General features: G+C 41.3%; 1 protein-coding gene across 2 annotated transcripts in view; it reads left to right on the top strand.

Moving 5' to 3' along the window:
• The first annotated feature begins 6109 nt into the window (after positions 1–6109).
• Positions 6110–26081, top strand: part of AP3D1 (adaptor related protein complex 3 subunit delta 1) — a 293074-nt gene continuing 273102 nt past the window's right edge. For both annotated transcript variants that reach the window (XM_085636830.1, XM_085636829.1), the window contains exon 1: positions 6110–6470. In XM_085636830.1, coding sequence (XP_085492956.1) covers positions 6375–6470 — 96 coding nt within the window. In that variant the 5' untranslated portion in view covers positions 6110–6374. The remainder of the gene's footprint in view (positions 6471–26081) is intronic.

Here is a 26081-nt window from a genome sequence, read left to right as displayed (position 1 = left end):
AAATTCACTGAAAAAACCATGGGTTTCACACACGTTATAGTTAGGAATTAGCATTTAAAAAACCTTAGAAATTCAATGAAAAAACTAGGCCTGGGCGCTAAATTCCGTTCCGTTCGCGGAATTTGCGGAATTTGGGTAATTTCGCGTTCCGCGGAGAACGCGAAATTGCACAAAATTCCGCTTTCCGCGACTTCGCAAAATTTTTGCTTGTTCGCGTTCTCAAAATGCATGTTCGCGAGATATGTCTCCCCGAGCACGCAAACAGCGATTGTGAACAGGAAAAAAGCATCGCGAACAAGCAATTCCGCGTGTTCGCGGAATTTCTGCGTGTTCGCGGAGATTTTTTGCCGTTTCGCGGAGATTTGCGTAACGCGATTACGCAAATTCCGCCCACCCCTAGAAAAAACCAAAGGTTTCACACATGTTATAGTTAGCTGGACATTTCACTCGTAAAAAAACATTGAAATTCCCCCGTTATAGTTAGTTCAGCTAACTATAACTCGCGCGCCCGCAATGCACTACTGATGACGTCACATATTACATCACTCATGACATGGTCAGTGACATCACTCATGACATCACTGATGACATCTCAAATGACATCACTGATGACATCATCCTTGTGACAGAGTGGTAGACCTCCTCTCACCCTAATATAACCTTTGATACAAACATTCAAAAAAAGAGACTGAAATTTTCAAAAAAATGGACATACCAATACCAGTTACAACAACCTATTCAGTAATTCTAAGATCCACATACACATCCACTCATCCACCAACAGTCCTATACAGTCACTCATACATGTACTCACACATCATATGTACTCATACACCTAAACATCCTGTAACACAATGCCACTCATCCATAGAGTTACTCACACATAGTCACTCATGCTAATAAAGAATCAAACATCCATTTACTTGCATATACAGTTATACACACACCACCACACTTACTTTTACAGAAACTTACACATACTTAGTCTTTTAAACAATCACTTATAGAAACACATACTTATTCATACAGGAACTCTTCCAATCTCTCACTCTCACATATACTCACTTATAAACACCAATAGTCACATATACTAGTTTAAAACATATGTAGTTACTTATGAAGACACTATTGAGACAGTCATTCACTCACTAACACACCCATGCACACACTCATCTACCCATACAGTCCTGCACACATGCTGTCTTCAACACATACAAACAGTGAGTCACGCATTCATGCATCTATGCACTACGTAATACCCCCCACCGCACCATGAAGACACTCAGACACTCATACTGAGACTCAAAAAACCAAATAATAACCTATATAAACACCCATGTAGCTACTCACCAACCCATGCAGACACTTATACACAAAGTGAGAGACTGATACAGGTATTTACACATTTAAACATTACTCACTTAGCCATGTATTCAAAAAGATACACTTAATCAGTCAGTAATACAATCAATTTTTCAAAAACAAATCATCAATTTAGACACTTATATACTCATTTATTCTTCCATCGACCTTGAGATATACATATATTAAACATATTTAATTTTCAGAAAAACACACATTCACTGGATGATGTCATCAGTGATGTCATTTGAGATGTCATCAGTGATGTCATGAGTGATGTCACTGACCATGTCATGAGTGATGTAATATGTGACGTCATCAGTAGTGCATTGCGGGCGCGCGAGTTATAGTTAGCTGAACTAACTATAACGGGGGAATTTCAATGGTTTTTTACGAGTGAAATGTCCAGCTAACTATAACATGTGTGAAACCTTTGGTTTTTTCATTGAATTTCTAAGGTTTTTTAAATGCTAATTCCTAACTATAACGTGTGTGAAACCCATGGTTTTTTCAGTGAATTTGCAAGGTTTTTTAAATGCTAATTCCTAACTATAACGTGAGTGAAACCCATGGTTTTTTCAGTGAATTTATATATACTGAAAAAACCATAGGTTTCACACATGTTATAGTTAGCGGAAATTTTACTGATAAAAAACCAGTGAAATTCCCCCGTTATAGTTAGTGCAGGCAACTATAACTCACGCGACCGCAATCCTCTGCTGATGCTAATACTGTATTTAGACACTTATTTGCCCATGTCTTCTTCCATACATTTTTAGCTATACATATATTACAAATATTTTTTTTTCATAAAGACACATATGTCATCAGCAGAAGATTGCGGTCGCGTGAGTTATAGTTGCCTGCACTAACTATAACGGGGGAATTTCACTGGTTTTTTATCAGTAAAATTTCCGCTAACTATAACATGTGTGAAACCTATGGTTTTTTCAGTGAATTTGCAAGGTTTTTTAAATGCTAATCACTAACTATAACGTATGTGAAACCTATGGTTTTTTCAGTGAATTTGTACGGTTTTTTAAATGCTAAGTTACTTTACGCCATTCGTGGCGTGCGCGCCCACTTAACGCAGTTCGTTCCGTGCGCGCACGGTGCGCTTCGCGCACCGTGCGCGCACAGTAAGCACGCGGTGCGCTTCGCGCACCGCGTGCCCACGTTACGCTAGATGGGCCATGTACGCACGATGCGCTTCGCGCACCGTGCGCACATGGAGGACATATGATGCACTTCGTTTTGAAAGGTAATATTTTAATTTTTCGTAATTTTTATGAGCCATGCACAAATGGTGCCCTTCGGGCACCATTTGCACACGGGGTGGAGAGAGTGTGGATAATTTTTTCTTTTATTATTTTTGTTTAAAATATTATAGTTTATCACACCTATTATAAGCCATGCACAATTGGTGGTCTGCGGCCACCAATTGCACACGGGGTGGGGAGAGTGTGTATAGTTTTTTTTTTTATATAATTTTTTACCGTACGCGTACGGTAAGCGTAATCGGCGAAATTAGCGAAAAAATAAAAATTGCATTTTTGGCCTTGGGGGATCTTTGGGGACTCCCTCAACATGGCTATGTGTGTGGGAGCTGTCTAAACAGCCCCTTTACATGTTTTTTGGCTTTATTTTAAAACCTAACTCTCAGTGCGAGAGAGAAAATGGCGGCCGCCGCTTCCTGGTTTCGGCCGATTCGAATGTTTACTAAGATCTAAGAGCCAATCAGAATCGCGCTCGCGCACGCCACCGTACGCGTACGGTAAGCGTACCGTAAGCGCACCGTAAGCTGGCTCAGATATATATATTGATTTAAAGGCTATTTTCTCAGAATCTACTGAACAGATTTACACCAAACCTACAAAAGGCACTTCCTTGACCTGAGGACTACCTCTCTGCCAAATTTCTAGTAATTCTGTTCAGCCGTTCGGGCTGTAGCCCTGTCTAAAGGTCCTATGGAAAAATGCATGGGAAAAACGCATTTTGGGACCCCCCTTTTATCTCAGCCCCCGCTTGATGAATCCCCCCGAGACTTTCAGGGTAGGAGCGGAGCGTAGTGCCCCACCTATTTTGAAAAATGCGCGAGGATTCGTCGACCGGCGCCAAAGTTATTCAAAATAGAATGTTGAGGATTTCCTATGGAAACGTGGTCCTAACTATAACTACCTACTGGCGACCGCCAGTAGGTAATATATATATATATATATATATATATATATATTCAATGTATGTAGATGTGGAGTTAATAATAGTTAATCCTTTCCTCCCTCTGTGCACTTACCTCTTTGATATTATGTCTCTCGATGTTCTTGTAATGATATCCTGTTGATATTCTGCTTTAGATAATCCGTAGTACAACCGGAACTAAGCATCTGCTTGAAAAAAATGATAATGAACAGGGCACTCTTAATATACACTGTACTTTGTTCTGCAGACACATTCCCTTGTGCAACCAACCATCAAAATTTTGCACACACAGATTACATGCAGGTGAAAACTGTGATTCTGTTGCTTCACATCACGTCCATCTTCCTCATTCTTTGGTGCATAAGTCTTAAGAAAATAGTGCGGACTAATTATCATATGTAAATCATAATGAGGTCACTGGAAGTAGATTCACCATAAGTAATGTCATGATCTTGTAATATTCCTCACTTATAATGGGGAATTGGCCTATTTTACAAAAACAACAAATTATTACGTCATGCAAATATGTGAAAATAAAATGTTTTGGTTTGTTTTACTTTTTATGAATAAAATGTATGATTTCCACAGTTCAGTGTGTAATTGAGCAAATAAATGACTGAAAGGAACACTATACTTAAACAAATGTGTGGAACTTTGGATGAGATTTTAATCCTGTGTTTAAAAAGTAGACAAAATGTTCTTGGTCTATTTTTTTAAACAGTCAAACTTACTGTTCATGCATGTTGGTTGGTGGGCACAATGAATATCGAAGTCAAAATACCAATGCTAATAAATATTGAAGACAAAATATCTAAGACAAATATTGATGGAAAATGTAGTCTATATTTTCTGTATCTTACTCCACATATAGGTACCTAAGAGGTCAATGCATCTTCAAGGTATGTAGATGTGGAGTTAGGAATAGTAAATCTATACTTCCTACATGCACTTACCCCTCGATATTTTGTCCCTCAATATTCTGCCCGTGTTATTCTTGTATGTCAATATTCTTCCTGTTGATATTCAGTTGTACAATCATGCATGTTTGCTTTTTGTTGATTTTCTTTGCCCAGCTTCACTACACAAAAGTACTGCACATTTGCAGTTCTTTAGGTGATAGAAGGGATAATAGAGTGATGTTCCTCGTTACTTTTCAGATAAGACATTCAAGGATAATCGCCTACTCTGGTTCTTAGTCAAATAAAGGGGGGGGGGCTGCCGGGGGGGATGGGGAGTATAAAAACACAGTTAGGGCAGGTTACATGAAAAACACTTGTAAACTCAAGCAGTTGTAATGCTGGGGCACAAGGTGACACCTGTTGTCCTTGTTTGGACATCTGTAGGGGGAATGGAGTAGAGTCCAAACTTGTGCCCTGCTCACTTTGCTTTAGGACTGCAGAGTGTACCATTACCCAATGCATCTTGATGACATGTTTCATCAACTGTTAGATGTGTTACTCTGTTTAATAGATGTATCTCAACGTAAAGTTCCGGGTGTCAGATATTCAGGATATAAAAGATAGATACATTTAGATGCATGACTTAAATATAATTTGCTACCTGTAGTTATACTGAAAATGTTTCATGGACCTAGACTTAAACTCTTCTTTAGCATTATCTGATGCATTTGTGGTGGCATGGTAACAAACCCAGTGTGCCCTAAGAGAAATTAAATTTCCTAAAAATGTCAAACAAAATGAGACCTGAAGCTATCCTGTATCAAATGTCAGGAGTGAATCTAGAACTGGTTTATTCTTTTGACTCTGGTATTTTAGTTTTGTACTTTCAATTATAAATTCACACATATAAGAACGAAGTGCAGAGAAGAAATCTGGAATTGGTGTGTTTGATTCCCGATCTAAAGCATACCTTGGGAGTTCTGCAATTCGATTAGCAAGTAATAATTATTTTGCTGCTTTGGCAAAATAGCCATTTCATACGAACTTCATCATTTAAAAGTACCACCAAATAATATAAAAGTTGGAAGAAATGCAATTAGTTTTTCTCATAACTTCACTAGAATCAGAAGTTTATGAGCACTGACATATGATCATGCATTGTAAGTCACTGAAAAGGAGAAGGGACTGCTGAAGCAAGTGCCTTGTTGGCACCGAAAGCTAATCGAAGAGAACGAGTAGGCCATCTTTGAAATGTGTGGCACTAATCAACTCTCTACATTTAACAGTTAGTTTGTGGCTATACTGCATTGGCTGAAAGAGCCTTAATGTAATCTGTAGAACAAGAAACACATCAAATACTGAGCCCTGCTTTTTAATATAGTCCAAACATTTTAAGGTCAGTTCTCTTTAAAATAATACTGGCGGCCATCTTGAAACGTTTAGCCTGTAGTTGAATGCCACTGTAAAGTCATTAAAATGAGAGCAAAATTCGCTCTATATATTTATTTATCTTTCATAGTTATAATGGTCGATCTGCACGGACAAGTTCTAAATATGCAGCTGTTTTCGACGTGGATAATTTGTTCATTTTTTGTCAATTTGTAAGCGTAGTCCTTTCATAATGTCGACGCCTGTCAGAAGTTGTCCGCTTTCGCTTTCGACCGAGCTGTCACCTGAGCGGACGCCATTTTCTTTGCTGTTCGGCAGCTGCTGACGGGAGGTGTTGGGGGAGTGGTAGTGACAGGAGCCGTATCCCCGCGACACTGTACGGTGCGGCATCCTTTACACCCGGGATGTGAAGCCACTGTCAGCCTACCGCAGCATCTCACCCAGGGCTGGAACAGCACAGCCCCCTGTTCCCAGGACCATCCCCTCCGGTGCACCGAACGGACACCCCCGGGGGCGCCCTCAGACATGGCTCTGAAGATAGTGAAGGGCAGCATTGACCGTATGTTCGATAAGAACCTGCAGGACCTGGTGCGAGGCATCCGGAACCACAAGGAGGATGAGGTGAGCCCACACCCAGGCAAGCCCATCACAGGCTGGGAACTTGTCAAAATGCAGGCAGTACCCCACTACTGGGTAACAAGGCCACACATGCAGGTGGATAGCAAGAAGATACCAACACACACAACACCCACAATACTCCACCCATTCCACTCACCCAAATGTTCTTCAGGACCCATGAACAGAAAAATACCCTTTCTCAGAGCTCCACCACAAGCCAGTATTCGTCCAAGACAGAGCCTCCCCATCAAGTGATGGGACGAGAGCTTCTCTAATACTTAAAGCTCTTCAACCAGCCCCCCACACTACAGGAGAACTAGCACCCACAAAGAGGTACGCTTCCACTCCAGCCCATCCATCACATGAGTACCTGAATCCCCAAGGACCAGGGCAAAACATCCTCCCCACCAGCACTCGCTCAGTTATTCTACAGTAATGTCAACAGGTGAAACACAAGGAGGAGGGCGTAGGAAGTAAAGTCTCCTTCTTAACACATCCAGTGCCTGCCAAACAAAAGGGATCCTGGAAACTAAAAGATGATGGGGTAAGTCCCTTCCCTATCAAATCCTCGACACCTGAACAAAGAAGCTCAGGATCATCACACCCATACCGATTTTGCTGGATCCCGCTGCCACCCCCTCAAAACCTACTCAATCCACTCTGTACTTACCTCAAAGGATGCTTTCCATGACCTTAAGTAGGATGTGGTTATCACACCTCCAAACCCACCAGTTCTAAAGGAATGTGCTCCTGTCACTCACATTGGGGTAATAATCCATTTGCAATCATATCTAATGTCTCAGCCAACTCTCTTTGCATGTGTGTACTTGCCCACACACCCTTCAAGAGTCCATACATTTAAAACCATGAAAGACAATTAGCCTTGACCATAAACACAGCAGTACCTCCTACCTGTTACTACCGCTTAACTACTACCAATTCCAACCACACGGTTCAAGGGAAACACAGGCTAGTGCTCCTGCACACTTAAATACCACCCCCCACCAAACCACTGACATTAAAAGGCACACTTATGGCCATCCAGTACCAAGGTAAGGAAAGTGGAGTATTTGTCTGATGCATACGTTGCTTCGGCAATTATGTGTTGCAGAAAAACATGCTCACACCACTGATATCACTGTAAGTATGCCACGCCCACCACCACTGCTGCTGTCAAACACAAAAGAAATGTGTTCACTTGTGAGCATTTGACTTCAAAGATAGACTATCACTTTTTTCGGTGGCAGTAGAGTAGCAAAGGATACCGTTAAAATGATCTATATAAGAAGTAATTTGACGCTAGATAAAAATTAAGGGGCCCTTGCCTAATAATAGCCTTAGATGGAGAGTTCTTTAAAAAAAAAAATATTACTATTGATATTTAACCAGTGGGACTTAGGGTTTTTTTTTTTTTTTTAACTTCCTCTGTTTTAATCAAACAAAGAAATGAGTCTTATCTTTTCTACTGTTCGGTTTAAGACACTTCTTGTACATCAGTTGGAAACTATAGATATGAAAAGGCAACATGAATATATAGGATAGGGTAGGATACAGATCTTTTAAAGCGCTTGAATGCCGAAGCGTCTTGATTCCCAATTTGTCCTATTGTATGTGTCAGCTATTTAGTACGTTAAGAAGGCGAGCTTCTTTACGAATAACCCTAGGTTAGAGCTTTTGGCAATATCTGTGAAGCTTGCATAGGATTTTGTTAGCCTCCTTTTGGATTCTCTGCTGACAGATTTGCTGTCCATGGACAGATTTCGAATATAAGGAGCTGTTTTTTTGCTATACAATTTTTTTTATTACGTGTTTGAATCATTTACCATCCAAAGTCTTCTGAAAGGCTAGCCACATAATTATTCACTTTGCAAAACCATAATGCAATTCTGTGACTCAAAATAACAAGAGTAAGTGAACGCTTTTAAGCCTGTAAGAAACTGTAGTTCACTTAAGGGTTACATCTTTATTCTTCTTATGTGCTTGCTTGTATCTGGCATCTTGCCTCTTTTAGTGAAATTTGAATGTTATTAGAAAAGGTTTTTTAGGAGTATATAACGTCAGTGACTGGTAGCACGTTTATGTGAAAATTGGCAAGCCAAGTGTCGTGTATAGTCTTTTACTATAATGCTTTTCTTAGGTGTGCCCGCCACCATTCTGTTTTCTATTAAATATCTCTAGCTCAGCATCATTTTCAATCATAGCAGAACTTTACCAAAACTCTGCATATGACTTTGTCTATTCTTTCTTAGTTGTTTGCGATGTTCTGAGTTGAAACACTAATCAAATGATGTTGGTCTTGAGCTATAAATTTGTCGTCTCTTCGCACATTTCTTTTTTACCTCGTAGAGATTTTTCAAACGTTTTGAAGTATAACCTGTATCTTATTAATCGGTCTGACAAGTTCCTCTTAATCTGTTAACTGAGATATTCATGTTAAATTCCAAATTATATGCAGCATGCTTTACATACCTGTGTATTATATTCTTAGTGAATACCCTTTTCTGTTATTCTAAGAAAAAATGTTGTTTTGCATTTTTTGTATAATCTTTGTACTTCAAACACAACAGAAGAGTCTATCATCGCCTAAGTTGTTCACCTTCAATCATGAAAAATAGTTAAGCGGTTTCTGTGTTAGTAGAATTGTTAGCACAACAAAAGAAGTCCTACTCCTAGCAATGTAAAGACTGTTTTGTTGAAGTGGGCGACTCCTTGCATGTGATTCGTCGTGCTGCAAGAAAATTCCCTGGACATGATGAATTCATTAGTTAAAGTATTTTAATTCGAACCTTGTTGAGTCTTAAAGTAGTATGAACTTACAGCTTTGAAGAAGTTTGTAGATCAGAAAGACACAGACAGTTAACTAAATTTAGATGCCTGTTATTTGTTTTGAGTCATGCTTCTGCAGCAGAGTGGAATGTTTTTCATGCATGAGGAATCTCCTCTGGAAAATCTTTATTGCCTATATTATATTTTCAGTTTCCCAACATAGGGTTAGTTTGTATCCATCAAACGTATTTTTAATGTATATTTGACAACTTTTCTCCCTAGATGTTACTATTTGATGTTTATTGAGCTTGCTGTATGTGGTAAGGATATCTTGCCAACTTTCGAAGGGATAGACAATGGGCATCTCTCCAACCTTCACTGGAATTTCTATCTCCTTCACCAGTCCATCCAGCCCCGATTTCTAAAAGTGTAATTCCGGCTAACTCTCCCAACCACGTGCGTAATTTTCTTTGAAGTTTCAAATCAACCCACACCGTATGTCTCCATCTCTCATAAATAAGATATCACGAAAGGACAGCACTCTGTTGTTTTATAACTCCTCACACAGTGGCAAAACTATTTATGGAGTGCAAGGTTATATTTTTCTGAAATTTCTAGACGAGTAATGAGAGCTCTGTTATTTGTCTCGCATGGAGAAACACGTTTTTTCATAAGCACATTTAAAGTACAATAACGTAAATATTGCTCTTCTCAAAATGTCACTCCTTTTTCGTCTGAGAACAAATTATCCATTCATAAAAGTTTGAAAACACTTCACTTGTTGCCTGTGCCCTAGAGGACTAAGTTGTTATGCACCATGCACCAGCAATTGTTGAACAGGGCCTGGGCTACCCACAGACAGTGGGTCCTCACTCCATTGACAAGGACTGTCTGATTGACGTTCTGCCATCTATTGATGCTAAATACTAGATAGTACTAAAAACATGGTGACGGGATCGTCGCCATTTAATTCCAAAGGCTATGGAACACTCCTATTCTGACCCAGATGGCCCAAGTGAACTATCTTATCTTCTGACAAATACTGGAAACTAAGCTTTTCAAAGGAACATTGATTGGATGATATGATGACTGCGTGATTTTGAATGCTGGACTCAGGCCACCCAACATTCGAGTGTCTAACCAGAGAATGCAGTGTGGATGTGCTAGAGAGGTCTATAACCCCTCCCCTCCCTATCATCTCATGTACTTCGGTGACAATGCCCTTCTGCATTCTATTTATCTGTATGTACTCTAATGCTTCCACTTATGAAAATACTCCAAAGTAGCCGCACTGCGACCTGGTGTAGTAGACAACACCACAAGTAAATAAACCACCTTTTTCAATAGTGCATTGCTTATAATTACAAAACCGAACACTCTGAAACAAGTGTACCCTTGGCACTTGAGTTAGGAGTTGAAATTGTACTGACAGTGTATGGTGGTGAATCTAACCACTTAAAACTGCCATTAACAACTGTTGAAGTCACTGGGTATTAGGATTACATTAAAGCACTTTACTTTTTAAGCTTTTGGAGTACTTGCATGTGGTATTTTGAAGACTGGTCAGGGTGGTGTACGCGTTTTTATTGTCATTGGGGCAATTAAGAGGTAGGGTGGCACATTTTCTCTGGAGATTGTGCTGCTTCAGAGTGTACACGAGTCTCGTGGCATGTATGGAGTCACTCCTTAAGGCCACAGCTGACTCTAAACTGAGTCAGTATATTATTAACCTGACAGGATAACATAAAATACCAGTCCTTGACTGCTTGGGAGGAGCAGAGCATTAATACAAATAACTTGAATTCTGGATGGTGGGGCTAATCAATGGCCTTCGGTAAAGTGTCAATGTATTACACATGTAAAAGGTTGGTTCTCAGATGTCTGCACCATTAGGTTATACTTCTGTGTTACAAATAACTGTGCCTGATGGAGGAAAGAGGATGCGCAGTTCATTCATTCCGCCTTGGAATGTTCGGGGAAACAGACATTCGGAAAGGAAGTTCGATACATCGTCAGTTCAAATAAAGTCTTGGAAAAGTTCCCAGTGATGTCTTCGGGTTGCACTATAAAAAGTTTGAGAAAACCGAACTTCTAGTTCATGATACTTGCAATTCTGACTGCATGCACTTAACGCTGGTGTCAATTTGTTGAACCAAAGGTCTTGATGGTACTTGACTTTTTGCTGCATTACTGACCTAGGTATAAGATATTTTGACTGAATTTCGTCTGTATCTATTAAATTTGAAGTATGCACTCTGTAGGCTTTCTTGAACAAGCGTTTGGATCAGATGACCTGATTCCATGCAGTACACTGTGCGCCTTCTAAATGAGTTAACCTAGTTATGCTGCAGGTTCGGATATTCCAGAAGCGAGGAAGCACTAGTGAGTAGGGTGCGACTCCATGAGATCCTACCAGCCTAGAGACCCTATGCTGTTTGGGTCCTGTCAAGTAAAGGTAGACCGCTGAAGGTGAGGTTGCATTTGTGGTACATGATGCTCTGTACCAGCAAACAACGTGAGTTATGCCAGGGTTTAGCAGTAATTCAGTCAGCAGGACACTAATAGTGGGGCATAACACTTGGGACATAATTAAAGGAAGGGGGTGTAAGGTAGGTAATAAAATACACTTTCCCTGCTTAGGTATGGTTTTGAAGAAAGAGATCTAATTAGGGACAATAGTGAGCTTCTATTTGTTTAATTAGCATTTCTAGCACTTGAAGCCAGATTATTTATTGCATGCCGTCATGTACAAGGCCAGTTGAAAAGCCAACCTGCAGGTCTTGGTGCCACATCTATTCTGCACTGTAATATTAGCCTCTGTTGTGATCAGCTTGATATGTTTTGAGTTTTCAGCTGGTGTTTAGTTGATGGTTTTAAAATGCTGGGTCATGAAGAGAACAGTCTATTTGTTCTCTTACAAAGTGTGAGGTAGTGAAAGCAGAGGGAGCATTGTAGTTCAATGGTAAAACAATACTGCTATGATCTGTCTGCCAGGCACTCATTTACAGGTGCAGCACTACTCCCATCTGTGGGGATCCTGGCCCTTTTAAACCTAGTCTTTAGAAATGTCCCAATTTCTAACATGGTGCATTTGCCCTCCAAAAGAAGCATTGTTTGGGTCAAAAACAGAAAACACAATGCATGCTGTAAAGCCGTGCTTACTGAAATCCTATGGCATGTGCTAAACTCTTTTACTCTATGGAATAAGGCCATTGTTCCTAAAAGGAGAAAATAATAATGGCGGATAAGGACTAGTTAGCCCAAACAGCCCACTGGCCTTTACTGTAATGCCCAGATCAGAGACATCAACAGAGACGTGGTGCAAGAAGGCAGCTTGATATTGTTGCTGCTCGTTTTGAAGGGGGACATTAAAGTGAATTTACATCTTTTCATGTACTCAAATCAACAGCTGCTAAGAAATTATGCACATCCCATCCTCAAAGTGAGAAATAAAGTACTCGTGCTTCAAATCCTTACCTTGAGCCCTGCGGCTGGGGTCTGTAGCTATAGAGCTTCATTTCCGATGCTGACAGGTTGGCAAATATCTGTCAGGTGTAATGAGTATGAAGTGAAGCAACTGTGAGGATCGACGTTGACTCGAACCGCCTCATCAATGGCTTGAATCAAACAGATTGTTTCATGCGGCAGGTGTCAAAATATTTGTCATCAAAGTGGTTTCTTGTTTTAGGTCCTTTTTTTTCCGATTTAAGTTTTTCAGCTATCTTTAAGGCTCATGCGCCAAGTTATAATTAGTGGATTTTAATGTTTATATAAAACCAAATGATTTAACGGCCTCTGGTTTTTTATGCATAACATGTTTGGCCTTCTGACAGTTATAACCTGTGTACATTGTATTTGTCTTCATATTCTACTAATCTAATAGACAAGCTTCCAAACACTGTATTGAAAGTGCGATATTCATTGAGCTTTAGTTTGTTTTCTAGTGCAAAAATAAAAGCAGGTTAGGGAGAAAGGAGCAACCCCACAGACCCCTTGAAAGTAATTGCTTCATTTCCATTTGCAGTGTGCTCAACTATATCGAATTAGATTTTCTTATGGAGTCATGGGTTTCAATGAGGACAAATACTCAAAGAACCTTGGGTTAGTCAGGACCCTGGCTATAATCGCATCCATCCATAAAAGCTAGCTTTTGATAACCTCATTCATCAGAGGCAATACTTGCATGTTTGGCTGACAATCTCACCATGGTTCACTTTAGCTGCCTCATCTCTTAATTCTCCTTTCCTGAACTTTCTGCTGTGGTTTTACTGCTCACCATCCAGTCATATGGACACGACTAGTCTCTCCTATCTCCTTGTGCTCATCACTGTCCAGCTAACCCCTCTTTCAGTCGTTGTCCCACAAGGCTGTTCAACTTTCTCCTTTTCTCTATTTGTAGAAAAAACCTACTACTTTTGACGTTATCACTTTTATGCTGCTGATAAGATCCCCTTTTCTGCATCTAATGCCAAACAACTGACTGGCTCACAATCCTGTGGTATTGGATGTCTCTCCACTATCATGCTCAACTCTTTAAAGACTGATGTTGTATACTTTACAGCGCCTTCTGCCCCTCTTGTATCGCTCTTCTGATATCTTGACACCCTCCCTTTTTGCTAGAAATCAAATAGCACTTTTCAAACTGACCATGTAATTTGAATCCATCATTAAATTCTTGGATACAAACATTGTCCTACTGACCTTTTATTGTTCAGTTGTTTCTCATATTGTTCTAATCAGCTAGACCCATAAGAAGCAACCGGCTCCAAAAGCTTTTACACATTAGTCCCTCAATTCCACAGTATGTGGTACGCTTGGAGCTCGATAAACGATCTGAAATGAACGAGCATCTACTCTGTCCATATACAGCTGGCGTCAAAAGGAGGGAATTGGAAGCTCCACGTTGGATTTGAAAACAGCTGTCAAGTTTTATGCATCAATACACTTACCAGCAACGTGAAGATTTGACTTAGTGGGGAAAACGTAAACTTACAGGCACAATCGAGCAAAAAATAAATGAGCAAAGCTTTGTTGAATACATCCAACCATTAGTGACACTAAATTTAGCACTGGTGTTGCTCGGTGCATTTGTAATCACGCATACTTTGAGAAGTCTTCCATTTACTTTATAATCATGTGGAGCCGATTCACAGTGAAGGAGTAAGAGCGCGTTTGGAGACATAATATGCTTTACTTGAGCTCCCACAATGCCTCATTCCAGAGGTTTATAGTCCACAGTGAGTCTATGCGTCCTTGGAGTACCATTGGCAACCTTTATGGATATAGCAGGCCAGTTTCCTTAGTGGTGCTGGAAGAGGCAGAATTGAGTAGGAGCAGTTTGACTCAACTTAAAAGATAAAACCCTCAGGATCTCATCGAAAAGGACTCTTAAAAAAGTACCTTTTTATTACTGAAACAATGCTTAAAAAAAGTAAAAGGTGAGAAAAATAATTCAGCCTATTTATACAAAAGTCAGAGGGGATATTTATTCTAGAATTCAATTGAAGTAACGTTTAATTCTATTGGTAAATGTGCAAAAAGTTCACAAAATTTCAGTCTCCTTATGGGATGTTTCAATATGACCACATGTTGGTGATAAGTGTTGAGTGGTCATGGGTGGCTTTAAGTGGGTGATTGGACTGGCTTAAATGTTATCTTCACACACAGTCTATTGGAGTTGTTCAGTCTTGGTTCTCTTGTAGACTGATCTACATAGTATTTCAAGAGAGTACATTAGATGTGAATGGTTGTATCTTCTCTGAGTCAAAGTTGCTCTTTGCCTCGTTTCCTGTGCCAGAGCCTTTGTAGTTATTTCTTCACCTTTCTGACTTCACCTGAAAATCGAAGTTGAAAGTTGGTGCCCACATACCTTAATTTACGTTTGCTTTTCCCAAAATTTGCACATGTAACTAGATGTTCTTAAGTAAAAGGAGACATTTATGATGCACTTTTCTATGTGTGAGCAAGTCTGTTCATGTTTTAGGTTGCGGGAGCACAGGGAGAATGCCGATTGAAGTATGCAGACGTGTGTATCCACAATATGTTAGGCACATTGATACCATCGGATGTTTACTCCTGTCAATACCTATTGCATTGGGAATGGTTTGAGAATACCCCCAAAAGTGGTGGAATGCAGAGTAAGGGGGCTATCTCCACTGTAAAAGCCGTTATTGTGTGTGTGTAATTAATAAGTTTTAAAGTCAAATACATTTGTATGGCATGTTAAAGTATCTAAAGTACACCCCGTTAGGCATTTGTGAATTGATATGTAGCAGAGTAACATAGACTTCATGAAGACTTCTGGGAAATTGCAACAGCTTAACATTATCGAGAGGAGTCCTGAGAACGTCCGTGAATTCCATTTTGATCTGAAAGCTTCTGCATACTTAGACATAAGTCAAAACAGTACATTTCTGTCTTTCTTTTAATCATTGGTGCCTTAGTTTGGGTAAAAGGTTGTGTGCTGAAGATAGTGTTATATGTCAAAAGGCTTCCCTGCAGCAAGCGACTTTAACATTCCAAAGTTTAAACACTCTCCAAGCTTGAGAAAGTTAACTCCTCCGGGGTAAGACTGTTGTGTTGCGGAAATCTACTTCATTATGGTTTCTTTGGTTTTTAGATTTTTTTAAATATAATGTGTTAACCTCCGCCATGGGGCGGAAGAGCTTTATAACATTTTGTAATCAGCCTTCCATATACTTATGCGGAAAAGAGCAGATAAATCATAATATACATACATATTGTAAGAAGTAACTTTTATGCCTGTTGAAATCCTAGTTTTATGTTAGGATTTGTCATTATTAAAAAGATCGTTAGAAATAAAAGGGGCAACCCAGTAACCCAGAGACCTGGGCTGGACAATATTTAACAAGGAGGTGGTCCCTACAGGGGAAGTGTAGCCCTTGACTCCAAGGTACAAATACATTTTAACACATTTAACTCAAAATTATACATTTATTTTGTTGAACTCCTTTTTTTTTTTTTTTTTTTTTTTTTACATTTTCAATTCGATTCATAACATTTTTGAAACAATTGTTAGGTGCTCCCAGAGAGTGATGTTGCAGCGAAAGTGACTATTAGAGCAAGCGACTTTAACATTCCAAAGTTTAAACACTCTCCAAGCTTGAGAAAGTTAACTCCTCCGGGGTAAGACTGTTGTGTTGCGGAAATCTACTTCATTATGGTTTCTTTGGTTTTTAGATTTTTTTAAATATAATGTGTTAACCTCCGCCATGGGGCGGAAGAGCTTTATAACATTTTGTAATCAGCCTTCCATATACTTATGCGGAAAAGAGCAGATAAATCATAATATACATACATATTGTAAGAAGTAACTTTTATGCCTGTTGAAATCCTAGTTTTATGTTAGGATTTGTCATTATTAAAAAGATCGTTAGAAATAAAAGGGGCAACCCAGTAACCCAGAGACCTGGGCTGGACAATATTTAACAAGGAGGTGGTCCCTACAGGGGAAGTGTAGCCCTTGACTCCAAGGTACAAATACATTTTAACACATTTAACTCAAAATTATACATTTATTTTGTTGAACTCTTTTTTTTTTTTTTTTTTTTTTTTTACATTTTCAATTCGATTCATAACATTTTTGAAACAATTGTTAGGTGCTCCCAGAGAGTGATGTTGCAGCGAAAGTGACTATTAGAGCAAAAAGTGCATACGTGCTATGTACAAATGTATATACATGTTGCTGACATGGATAGTGGGATATTTTAGTCAACACCCGTGGAGAGAGTGTTACAATCCACTATCAATATATTAAAAACAATCCACATGTTCTTTTTTCGACCCCCCCCCCCCCGGGTATGTGTTTATTCAAAACGGGGTCATTATCAGGAAGAAAATCTAAAGTCCCCTGAAGTTCAAATTAATCAAGCGTGCTTCAAAAATTCACATGGGCCCTTCATGGCCCATTCGTGAAGGACGTTGTATGTCGGAGACTGAGGAAATGCAGATTTGAAATGCACTTGTTTGAATAATTCCCAGGTGACACATGCACCTTTAAGAAGCCCAAGTCCCTACTGTGATGGGCTCATGCGAATATAAGAGGCACGCTTAATTAATCTGAACTTCAGGTGACCTTTGCTCCTTTGAAGAGCCTTGGGTCTCGCCTCCGACGGGCCTACATGAAAGATTCAAAATATTCTGAAGATTAATCACCCCCTTGACTTTGAGACTAGCTGCTCCTAACAATTGATGTCTCCTATGTAATTTTCGTCCTGATGATGACCCCCTTTTTTAATAACAAATACCTGGGGTTTTTAAACATTCATCAAAACATCGACAAAATAACATCTTTGGATTGTTTTTAATATATTGATGGTGGATAGCAACACTCTCTCCATGGATGTTGACTCAAAATATCCCACTATCCCTATCAGCACATGTATATACTTTCGCACATAGCACGTATGCACTTTTTGCACTAATTGTCACTTTCACTGCACCGTCACTCTCTAGGAGCACCATACAACTGTTTCAAAAATGTAGTGAATCGAATTGAAAATGTCTAAAAAAAACAAGTTCAGCATTATTAAAAAGATAACATTCAAGCAGGCATGTCTACTTGGTTCTGAAACTAGCATGTGTGTCTAGCAGTTGTGTCCTTAGGTTGTTTATAACTTTATAAAGGAGGCAGACAGTTGGAAATTAGCAGGCGTCTGCCTGTAGGAGGTCCTCTCCTGATGTGGCCACGCACCATATAGCATAAGTTAATGATTTAGCCCATTTCTACCATTGGAGTTCTTGCTCTTAGTGACTGCATTTTGCCTGATCCAAAAAAGAGTTGCATTTTACTTCCATTTCTGGTGGGCCTTTACTTTGACAGTGCTTTTTCCTTTCTATTCTTAATTATCCTTGAATCATCTTTGTGTGCTTAAACTTTTGCGCCATTAAGAATCATATTTCCCTGTGCTGTCGGCTTAAAAGGGGTTGTACACATTTTTAGGACACCTAACTTCTAGGAAGCATCTGTCCCATTCTATTAAAACTATATGAAGTGGGTTATTTTTTTAATTTAATATTTTTATAGCCAGCGTCCACGTTTAAGCAACAAGTTTTTTTGGGTAGCCTGTTTTTATTTTGTGGTTTTGAATTAAAAAAATATAGCAAAAGCTTGCCAAGGCTGTACCTGTTAGCTTTGTCAATGGATGTTTCTAATGAGAGTTAGCCAAACAATAAATTGTGTACTATCTCCATATTCCTCTATTACTCAGCATTCAACATGGACTAAATAGCGCTTTTTAATTTTATTTTTTTATCAACGTTTTTTCTATCAGTGTTGCAAAATCCCTACGCCCCTTAAATCTTTGGGGATTTGAGCAATTCTACACATTGTGGAGTCTCACTGATATTTAAATGAAAGGTGGACACAGCAGTGTCTGGGCAATTTGTCCTGTGCATAACATCACATAAATATTACCATGAGTGATTTAAATCGTACCTCCATATTAACCATGCGTCCCATTTCACCTGTGCTGTCGAAGATGAGATCTTGACTCTTATGGGAATGTTTTTAATTTTATGGTTTCTACTGAACGGAATACAATGTGCCGTTCTCTGTTCTAGAAAGCTATCCTCGTACAAGGGATGTGTAAAGTCAATGGCATAGTGCTACCTAATGCGACTTCTCAGCTGCATTGAAGTAAACACGTTCAACTGTAAAGTGCTATATCTCACGAACAGCACCCCAGCTGTAATGCATTTATCAAGGTGCTTGCATGCTCGAGTATAAACCATAACGACGCATCCGCCACTAATCAGGGAAGCTTCATTATTCTCTGAGCATCTGACAGGGTTGGCTTCACTTTCAGCAACATGTCACGCTTTCGCCTACTGAAAATCTCACACTGCAGATGTGTTAACTAAGGTGCTTGCTAAGAATTGCACCCAGCCAGCAAAATGTGTCTCTCTGTAGTGTACAGCCTTTGATTGCACTAAACGCCCTGCCCCCTAGCAGCAGAAGAATCTGGAGGAAGTTTTTATTGAAAAATTAGATTAAGTAACTTCGCTACTGACAACCTGATTGCATTACTTCATGTGACTTCAAGCTCCATATTAAGTAATCACTTCAATCTTAACTGATAAGAATGTAGCTTGTACACCGACCGTACGATGGTGCTTTAGTGATGTACGAGGGGTGGAGCGTGGACCTGTTGAAGGTCGAGTGATGGAGCGTGGACCTGTTGAAGGTCGAGTGATGGAGCGTGGGCCTGTTGAATGTCGAGTGATGTACAAGGGGTGAAACATGGCATGCTGAAAGTGCAGAGATGTATAACAAGTGGAATATGGGCATGCTGAAGGTCGAGTGATGTACAATGGGTGAAGCGTGGACATGCTGAAGAAGGAGTGATGTACGAGGGGTGGAACCCGAACCTGCTGAAAGTCTAGTGATGTATAAGGGGTGAAACGTGGACCTACTGAAGGTTGACTGATGTACAAGGGGTGGAGCGTGGTCCTGCTGAGGGTTGAGTGTTGTTCAATTGGTGGATCATGGACCAGCTGAAGGTCGAGTGATGTACAATAGGTGGAGTGTGGACATGCTGAAAGCCAAGTGATGTACAAGGGGTGGAGCGTGGACCTGCTGATGGTCTAGTGATGTAGAAGAGGTGGAGCATGGACATTGTGAATGATAGATCCCATCCACCACTCAGGTGTTGAGGGTTGGTTGGAAGGGGCACATTCCTCCATCATACTGCAGATTTAGCAGGTTTGCTTGCAATGCTTGAATTTCCTTTCTAGTTTCTCACTAAGTTGGCAGGACAATCTGCAGGCGAGGGATTGAATGGATGATAGAGTAGGTGCATTTGAAACTGGTTAGTTTGTTGCTTCTTCTGAGGGACAAAAGGAAGTCGCCATAGAATGAGCCTGCAATTTTCCTCTTGTGAAAACGTTGGAAAGACGAATTTATAAACAGCATCCAGAATCCACCACAGACAAGTTTCTGACCCCCTGGCAGGTGACGGCCTACGCTGTCTGATGGCAGCAACAATGTCTGCTCTAGCCAGAGTTGGTGGCACCCCCTCCAAGCAGATTATTTTAGTAATCAGCATATCAAGACAGGAGGCTTCAGATGGCCTCTGCCGCCTTAGATATGTGATCACAGCTTTCCCAGACAGGGGGAAATCCCAACCCCCTTCCTTGGGGTCATTTGGCACCAAGACAGGCTGGAAATTAGATATACAGGGAGGCGTGGTGCACTACCAGGCCAGTGTCACCCCTATAGTGAGCTGCCTGCTGTTCCGCCGTTTAGGAAACTTCTGCCATCTTGGTGATGTCAGAATTAGAAACTCTGGGACACGGTTATGTCCACTTCCCACAGGAAGTGGACATATAGGGACGTAGTGACCCCAAGGGAAAGTAGCCTATTGGCTACCAGCCTTCACTCCCCTTAACACCCCTAAATCTAGTATTTAGGGAAGCCCCTGACACCAGGAAAGCAGATTCTGTTGACCTAAGAAGAAGGAGGACACCAAAGAGCCACGAAGAGCAAGAACCGACGAGCAGCAACTAAGTTTGTGCCAAGCCTGCTGGCTTGCCTGCTGTCCCTGACAGTTGCACCAAAGATGACTCGTCCTGCAGCTGTTCTGCCTCCAAAAGCCTGGGAGGTCTGCCAGTACTTCAAGGAGCAGCCATTATCTCCCATGGAGTAGCGGAGCTACTTCTCTCCACCCTGCAGGTACCCAAGAAGAACTGTGAGGACTCTGGGCAGCCAAAACCCCAACACTGGAATGCACCACTGCACCTGTGCCCCCCCCAGCCCGAATCTAAGTGGGACAACAGTACCAACGAGGTCCTGAGACCCTCCAGAGTCGAACCCCACCTTGTGTTTGTGCCGACTGGACTCCCAGTCACTGCCTGCAGCCTCTTAGTGCAGGCCCCCTCTCAACCTCGAGTGTATCCTACAGCATGGACCCAATGCCTAAAAGCACCATAGCACCGAGCCCCGTAGCCTGAGTAGAAGTGGACCGAGAGTGTCCTTACGTGCCCGAGCATCTCAAGGACTGAAATTCCTCTGTGGGTTCAACTGGACTACACACTCACCTACCCAGCCTACAGCCTTTTCCCCCAGGACCGTTTCCCACTGAAACCAACGGGGCACCCAACGTTAAAAAGCACCTGTGCACCCGGACGCTCCAGAGCCTACCGAGGTGGCCTGTTGGTCCTGCCTTAGACCGCGCCGCATGCCTACCTTAACTCCAGAAGATTGGTCCTGTAAGTATCCGTAATCAGTATATGTTTTTTTCCACAAAGGATAACAATAACGCATTCGATATAATACAAGTGTATTTACCTGTTTTCTTAAAAATTGCTATTTTAAAAAGTACTTACCCAATAATGAAGTTCTTGGTGTCTGAAATTATATAAAAATACAGGTTATTTTTCTAAATTGATGTGGTTCTCCTTATTTAGTGTCTGCGTATCATTTATTGACTGTGTGCCTACAACAAATGCCTAACACTCCTCCTTGATAAGCTTAAGGCTGCTCGACCACACTACCACAAAAAGAGCACCTTCGGATTGTTAAAGCAAGCCCTGTCCATTCATAAGGGATACCTGGACTCTCTACACAATATATCTTTTGAATTTATTATATAGAGAGCCAGCTTCCTACAAAGTCCTTCACAGTTCCGTTCAGGTCACAGACCACAGGTCCAATCCTCTTCTGTTCTTCCTCCGGTCCGAGAGTGTTCTGAAGTGGGTGCCTGGAAATGCCACATTTATGCATGGCATGAACTAGTGGGGGAATGACTCAAATGACTGATTGATTGAACACATCCTAAGCAGTGGGGTGAAGGTGTGGGGGCCAAACCAACAGAGCTTTGAGGATTCTCAACATGGCTAAAGACTTTGGGGATGCTAAACTTGGGCGTTAAGGGTATGTGTGAGGAGGGTACTATGGTCATCCTAGTGTCCTCCCACATCGAACACTAAAATCCAGTTTGTGACAGTCACTGTACCCACAATAAACCTAGAGAAAGCAGTCTGGTTGGGTTTTCCAGCAACAAGACAGTGGATACACACAAATTGTTTTAGCATCCTGTTTCCCCTCCTTTAAAGTGCGCCCCCTGAGTTGTCTGTAAAACCCTGAGTTAGATGTTTAGTGGGACATAGCGAGCCCCTCAGCAACCAGACGTGGATACACCAAAATTAGGTTGGCATTCTGTCCTCTGCCTTTCAAGTGCACCCCAAAGTTTTATGTTAAGCAGAAGACCTATCAAGAAGGATTTGACACTGTAATGTCAAAAAGGGTGTTCACAGGCTTCTTCCTGCATATTCTGTGAGGTTCAGATGAGTCTTCTCTGTCCATTCAAATCTGCCTATTTGTTGCTCCTGGGAGGCACTTTGCACCTTTTTCACACGTCTTCAGATTCTAATTACTGGTGGCAGAACTGGAAGAGCAAATGCACATTTAGCCTCCTGGAACTTCAGACAGGGAAAAAGTAACTTTCTGAGATATAACTTTCTCCATATTATTTATTACAAATCTGACTTAACAATTAAATTGGATTTTCAATACCTACTAAAAAGTTATTTATTTTTCTTGCTTGTCCTATTCTGGAGAAACAGTATTAGGATTTTTAATCTGTATTGTGGTTGTCTACGTAGGCCTGCCACATTGAAAGATAGCTTGAGGACGGTAGTTACTGTAAAGACATGTTAACATTCTACATGTCCTACTTATACATTCCCTGCCTTGTGGACTCCAGGTCCTACATAGAAGTAATTTGTAATATTTAAAAGGGAGGTTTTGACCTGTCAGAACAGTTTATTTTGAGATGGTGAATTGCGGTGTTTAAACTGCCATGGTAGGGCTACAGTGATAGGCTTAAAGCCATATTTTATAGCGTCACTATAGTGGATGGCACAATAGGTACTGCAGTCCACTAGCGACATTTACCTTACAAGCACTGGTAACATGTTGTACCATATACTATGGACTTATAGGTAAGTTGAATATGCCAAATCGACCATGTTTAGAGCCGGAGTACAGACACTTTACTTCTGTTTACCAGGGGTAAAGTACACAGTTCTAACACCAGACAAAATATAGGGTCCTACAAAAAGGTGACATATCTGGGATGAACACACAGAAAACGTGGGTTTCCTACAAACTCATACAGCACATGTGATCACCGCCCACCAGACATAAATGTTTGTATTTTGTCTACATGTGTAGCGCTTAAGGGTACAGTAATACAGCATATCACTGTGCCTGCTAAAAATACAATCAAATAAAACCTCACAGGTGGACAGTGTTCGGGGACAGCATGTTGACTTTGTGCAATGTTACTGGTGTATGGTGACAGGAAGTACGGGCCACTGCGACATTCACATGGATAAAGCTAATAGGTTTTACCTTTGTATCGTCCATCAATGCATATTTTGACTAAGATCAAACGTGTATGTACAATGCAGACAGAGTTATAGTCCTGCAAAGGTGCTTGGACTCCAACACAGATCATCAGACATGCACACAGACTGGCTGCAGTGACCCAGGCCATCACTCCTACATGCATTCAAACCACAGACTTGGTCACCTAGGCATAGAGACCAATGGATATTCAGATAGCGAAGCACACAAACCAAGTCACGGACGCACAGACTCCATTCGTGCACCACATACAACAAGCATTGTCCAAACCAATTGGCCTCGCTATTGAGACATATTGACTCTGGCAGTGCCATTTGTTCATGCTGTACATCAACAAAATTGGGGGCAAAGGAGGTGTGGGTGTTGGAAGGGAATAGATGTACACATGAGAGGGAACAATAATGAGGGTAGGGTGGGCTCAAACCTTGGAGAGAACACCATGAAAGTGAATAGAGACGCGTGTGGGCAAGATCAGCAAAAAGCATAATGGGAGAGAAGCTCATGGGCAAGAGAGAGGAATATGGAATGCATGGGGACAACTACCCGAGGGAGGCAGATGAAAAAAACATGTATTTTCATGGAGTACTTAAACAAAAAGTTGTTTCCTGAGTGTGAGAAGTAGAATGTCACAAATAAGAAAGATTGGCTCCAGCAGAGGGGTAATCACAAGATGGCCAAGGCCAGCAATCAAATAAGAAGTAAGCAAATCGAAGTGGCAATAAAGCCAACTGATGGTAAGCAATGGGTAGGATTTCTGCCTATTGCATGTTCTTGTGAAGCTGGCAACGGGTCTTTCACAACCTCGACCTAAAAGTACATACTGACAGATAGGCCGCAAAGGATAGGGTAACCAGACATCCCAGAATTCCCTGGACAGTCCCAGTTTTGAGAGGTCTTTCCCAGTGTCTCAATACTTTTAAGAATCTTAAATACATGTCCCAATTTTTAGAAGAAAGTGGAGTGAGTATTTGAACTACTGGATGTTCTCTCACTTCCACATGCGCCTCTGTAATGTGAAATAGTTAACGCTGCACCAGCCTCATTAAAGCAGCTCAGCAGGTGCTCAGTTGCGCCCTCAGTTCCTGGTCCTAGCAGAGGACAGGAGGGTAAGTGTTTTATATCAGTAGCGGTGTGTGTGTTACTTATACAAAACATGTAGAACATAAAGAAGTGGGGTGTGTGTGTGTCTGCCTGCGCCCCACCCACTTTTAGTCCTAATTCTATGTATGGCCTGACCCAGCTTTTGGACTTCAGACTCTGGTCATCGTTGTGAGAAGTTGGCCTGATGTATGATGTCACTAGTTCTAGTGTACACCTTATATCAGTCCAAATACCCTTATGGTGATTGGTTGTAAAGTCAACCTTATAGACCAGCTATCCTAGTGGTAGCATGGACAAGAGCAGTCTTAGGCTAAACTCTGAATGGCATGTGAAGCCAGCTGTGATACCATATATAATCCCTTGAATACCAAATGAAAGGACACCACAACAGATATATATATAAAATAAAGTGTATTTATTCTAGTCAAACCCTCAGCACTCTTTGAGATTAGAGGTAAGTACAACACAGTCTTATTTAAGCATACATTAAGTCACACAGGTAAGTAATACAGTTAGGCCCTAGGGGCCACGCAAACCATATACTAAGTAAGTGGTATAAGGACCACTGTCACGGAAATAGAATAGGCCTAGGCCTAGGGAATCGCTGGGGCTACACTACACTAGCGTTAGTTAGGAAGTGGGAGGCCCACGGGATTCGTGTGCAGAGTGGAAACACTCACGCGTAATGCGTAAAAGTCACTAGCAATAGTACAGTTTAGAAAACGATAGATTTAGGACACTTCCGGAGTAGCTAGGAAGTCGAGACTGGAAAACTAGACACTAGGATAGTCACTATCCTGATGAGCACCGGAGTACCCAAGTTACCTAGCCCACAGGCTGCGGGTGCATAGGGGTGAAGTTGCGTCGGTTTTCGTCGTCGACTCCTATGGATGCCTGAAGAAAGATGCTGACAGGCAGTCAGTGAAGAGTGTCCGGTGGATCCCAAGGCTGGGATCAAGAAGAGAGGAGACCTGCAAGCAGAAGGGACAGAGTCAAGGTCACTAGCCAGTGACCACGTGGAACCAGGAAGGAACCAGGTGATGTCGTGAAGATTGCAGGTGAAGGTGAAGCTTGTCGCTGCAGCCAGGAGGACCAGGAAGCGTCGGACGACCAGGACCAGGAGGCGAGCTGTCCCACGAAGGCTCTTGCTGTCGGCGGCGTCGAAGTTGGACTAGGACTCACCAAGCCTTGGCAAGCGGAACCCACGAAGAACGGAGGACTTGCTTCTGGTGCAGACCAGGAAGGTCTGGGGTGCTTCTTCTTTGCAGAGAAGCGGGAGCCAGTCTGGAGGAGCCAAACCAGCGCAGAAGATTTCAGGGTGCGTCGTCACAAAGGCCACTAGCCAGCGGGCAAGCAAC

The sequence above is a fragment of the Triturus cristatus genome, chromosome 12 (assembly GCF_964204655.1).
Source record: "Triturus cristatus chromosome 12, aTriCri1.1, whole genome shotgun sequence".
NCBI classification, from domain to species: domain Eukaryota; kingdom Metazoa; phylum Chordata; class Amphibia; order Caudata; family Salamandridae; genus Triturus; species Triturus cristatus.
Note: the sequence above shows the minus strand (reverse complement) of the source record. Positions and strands in the feature narration are given on the sequence as shown.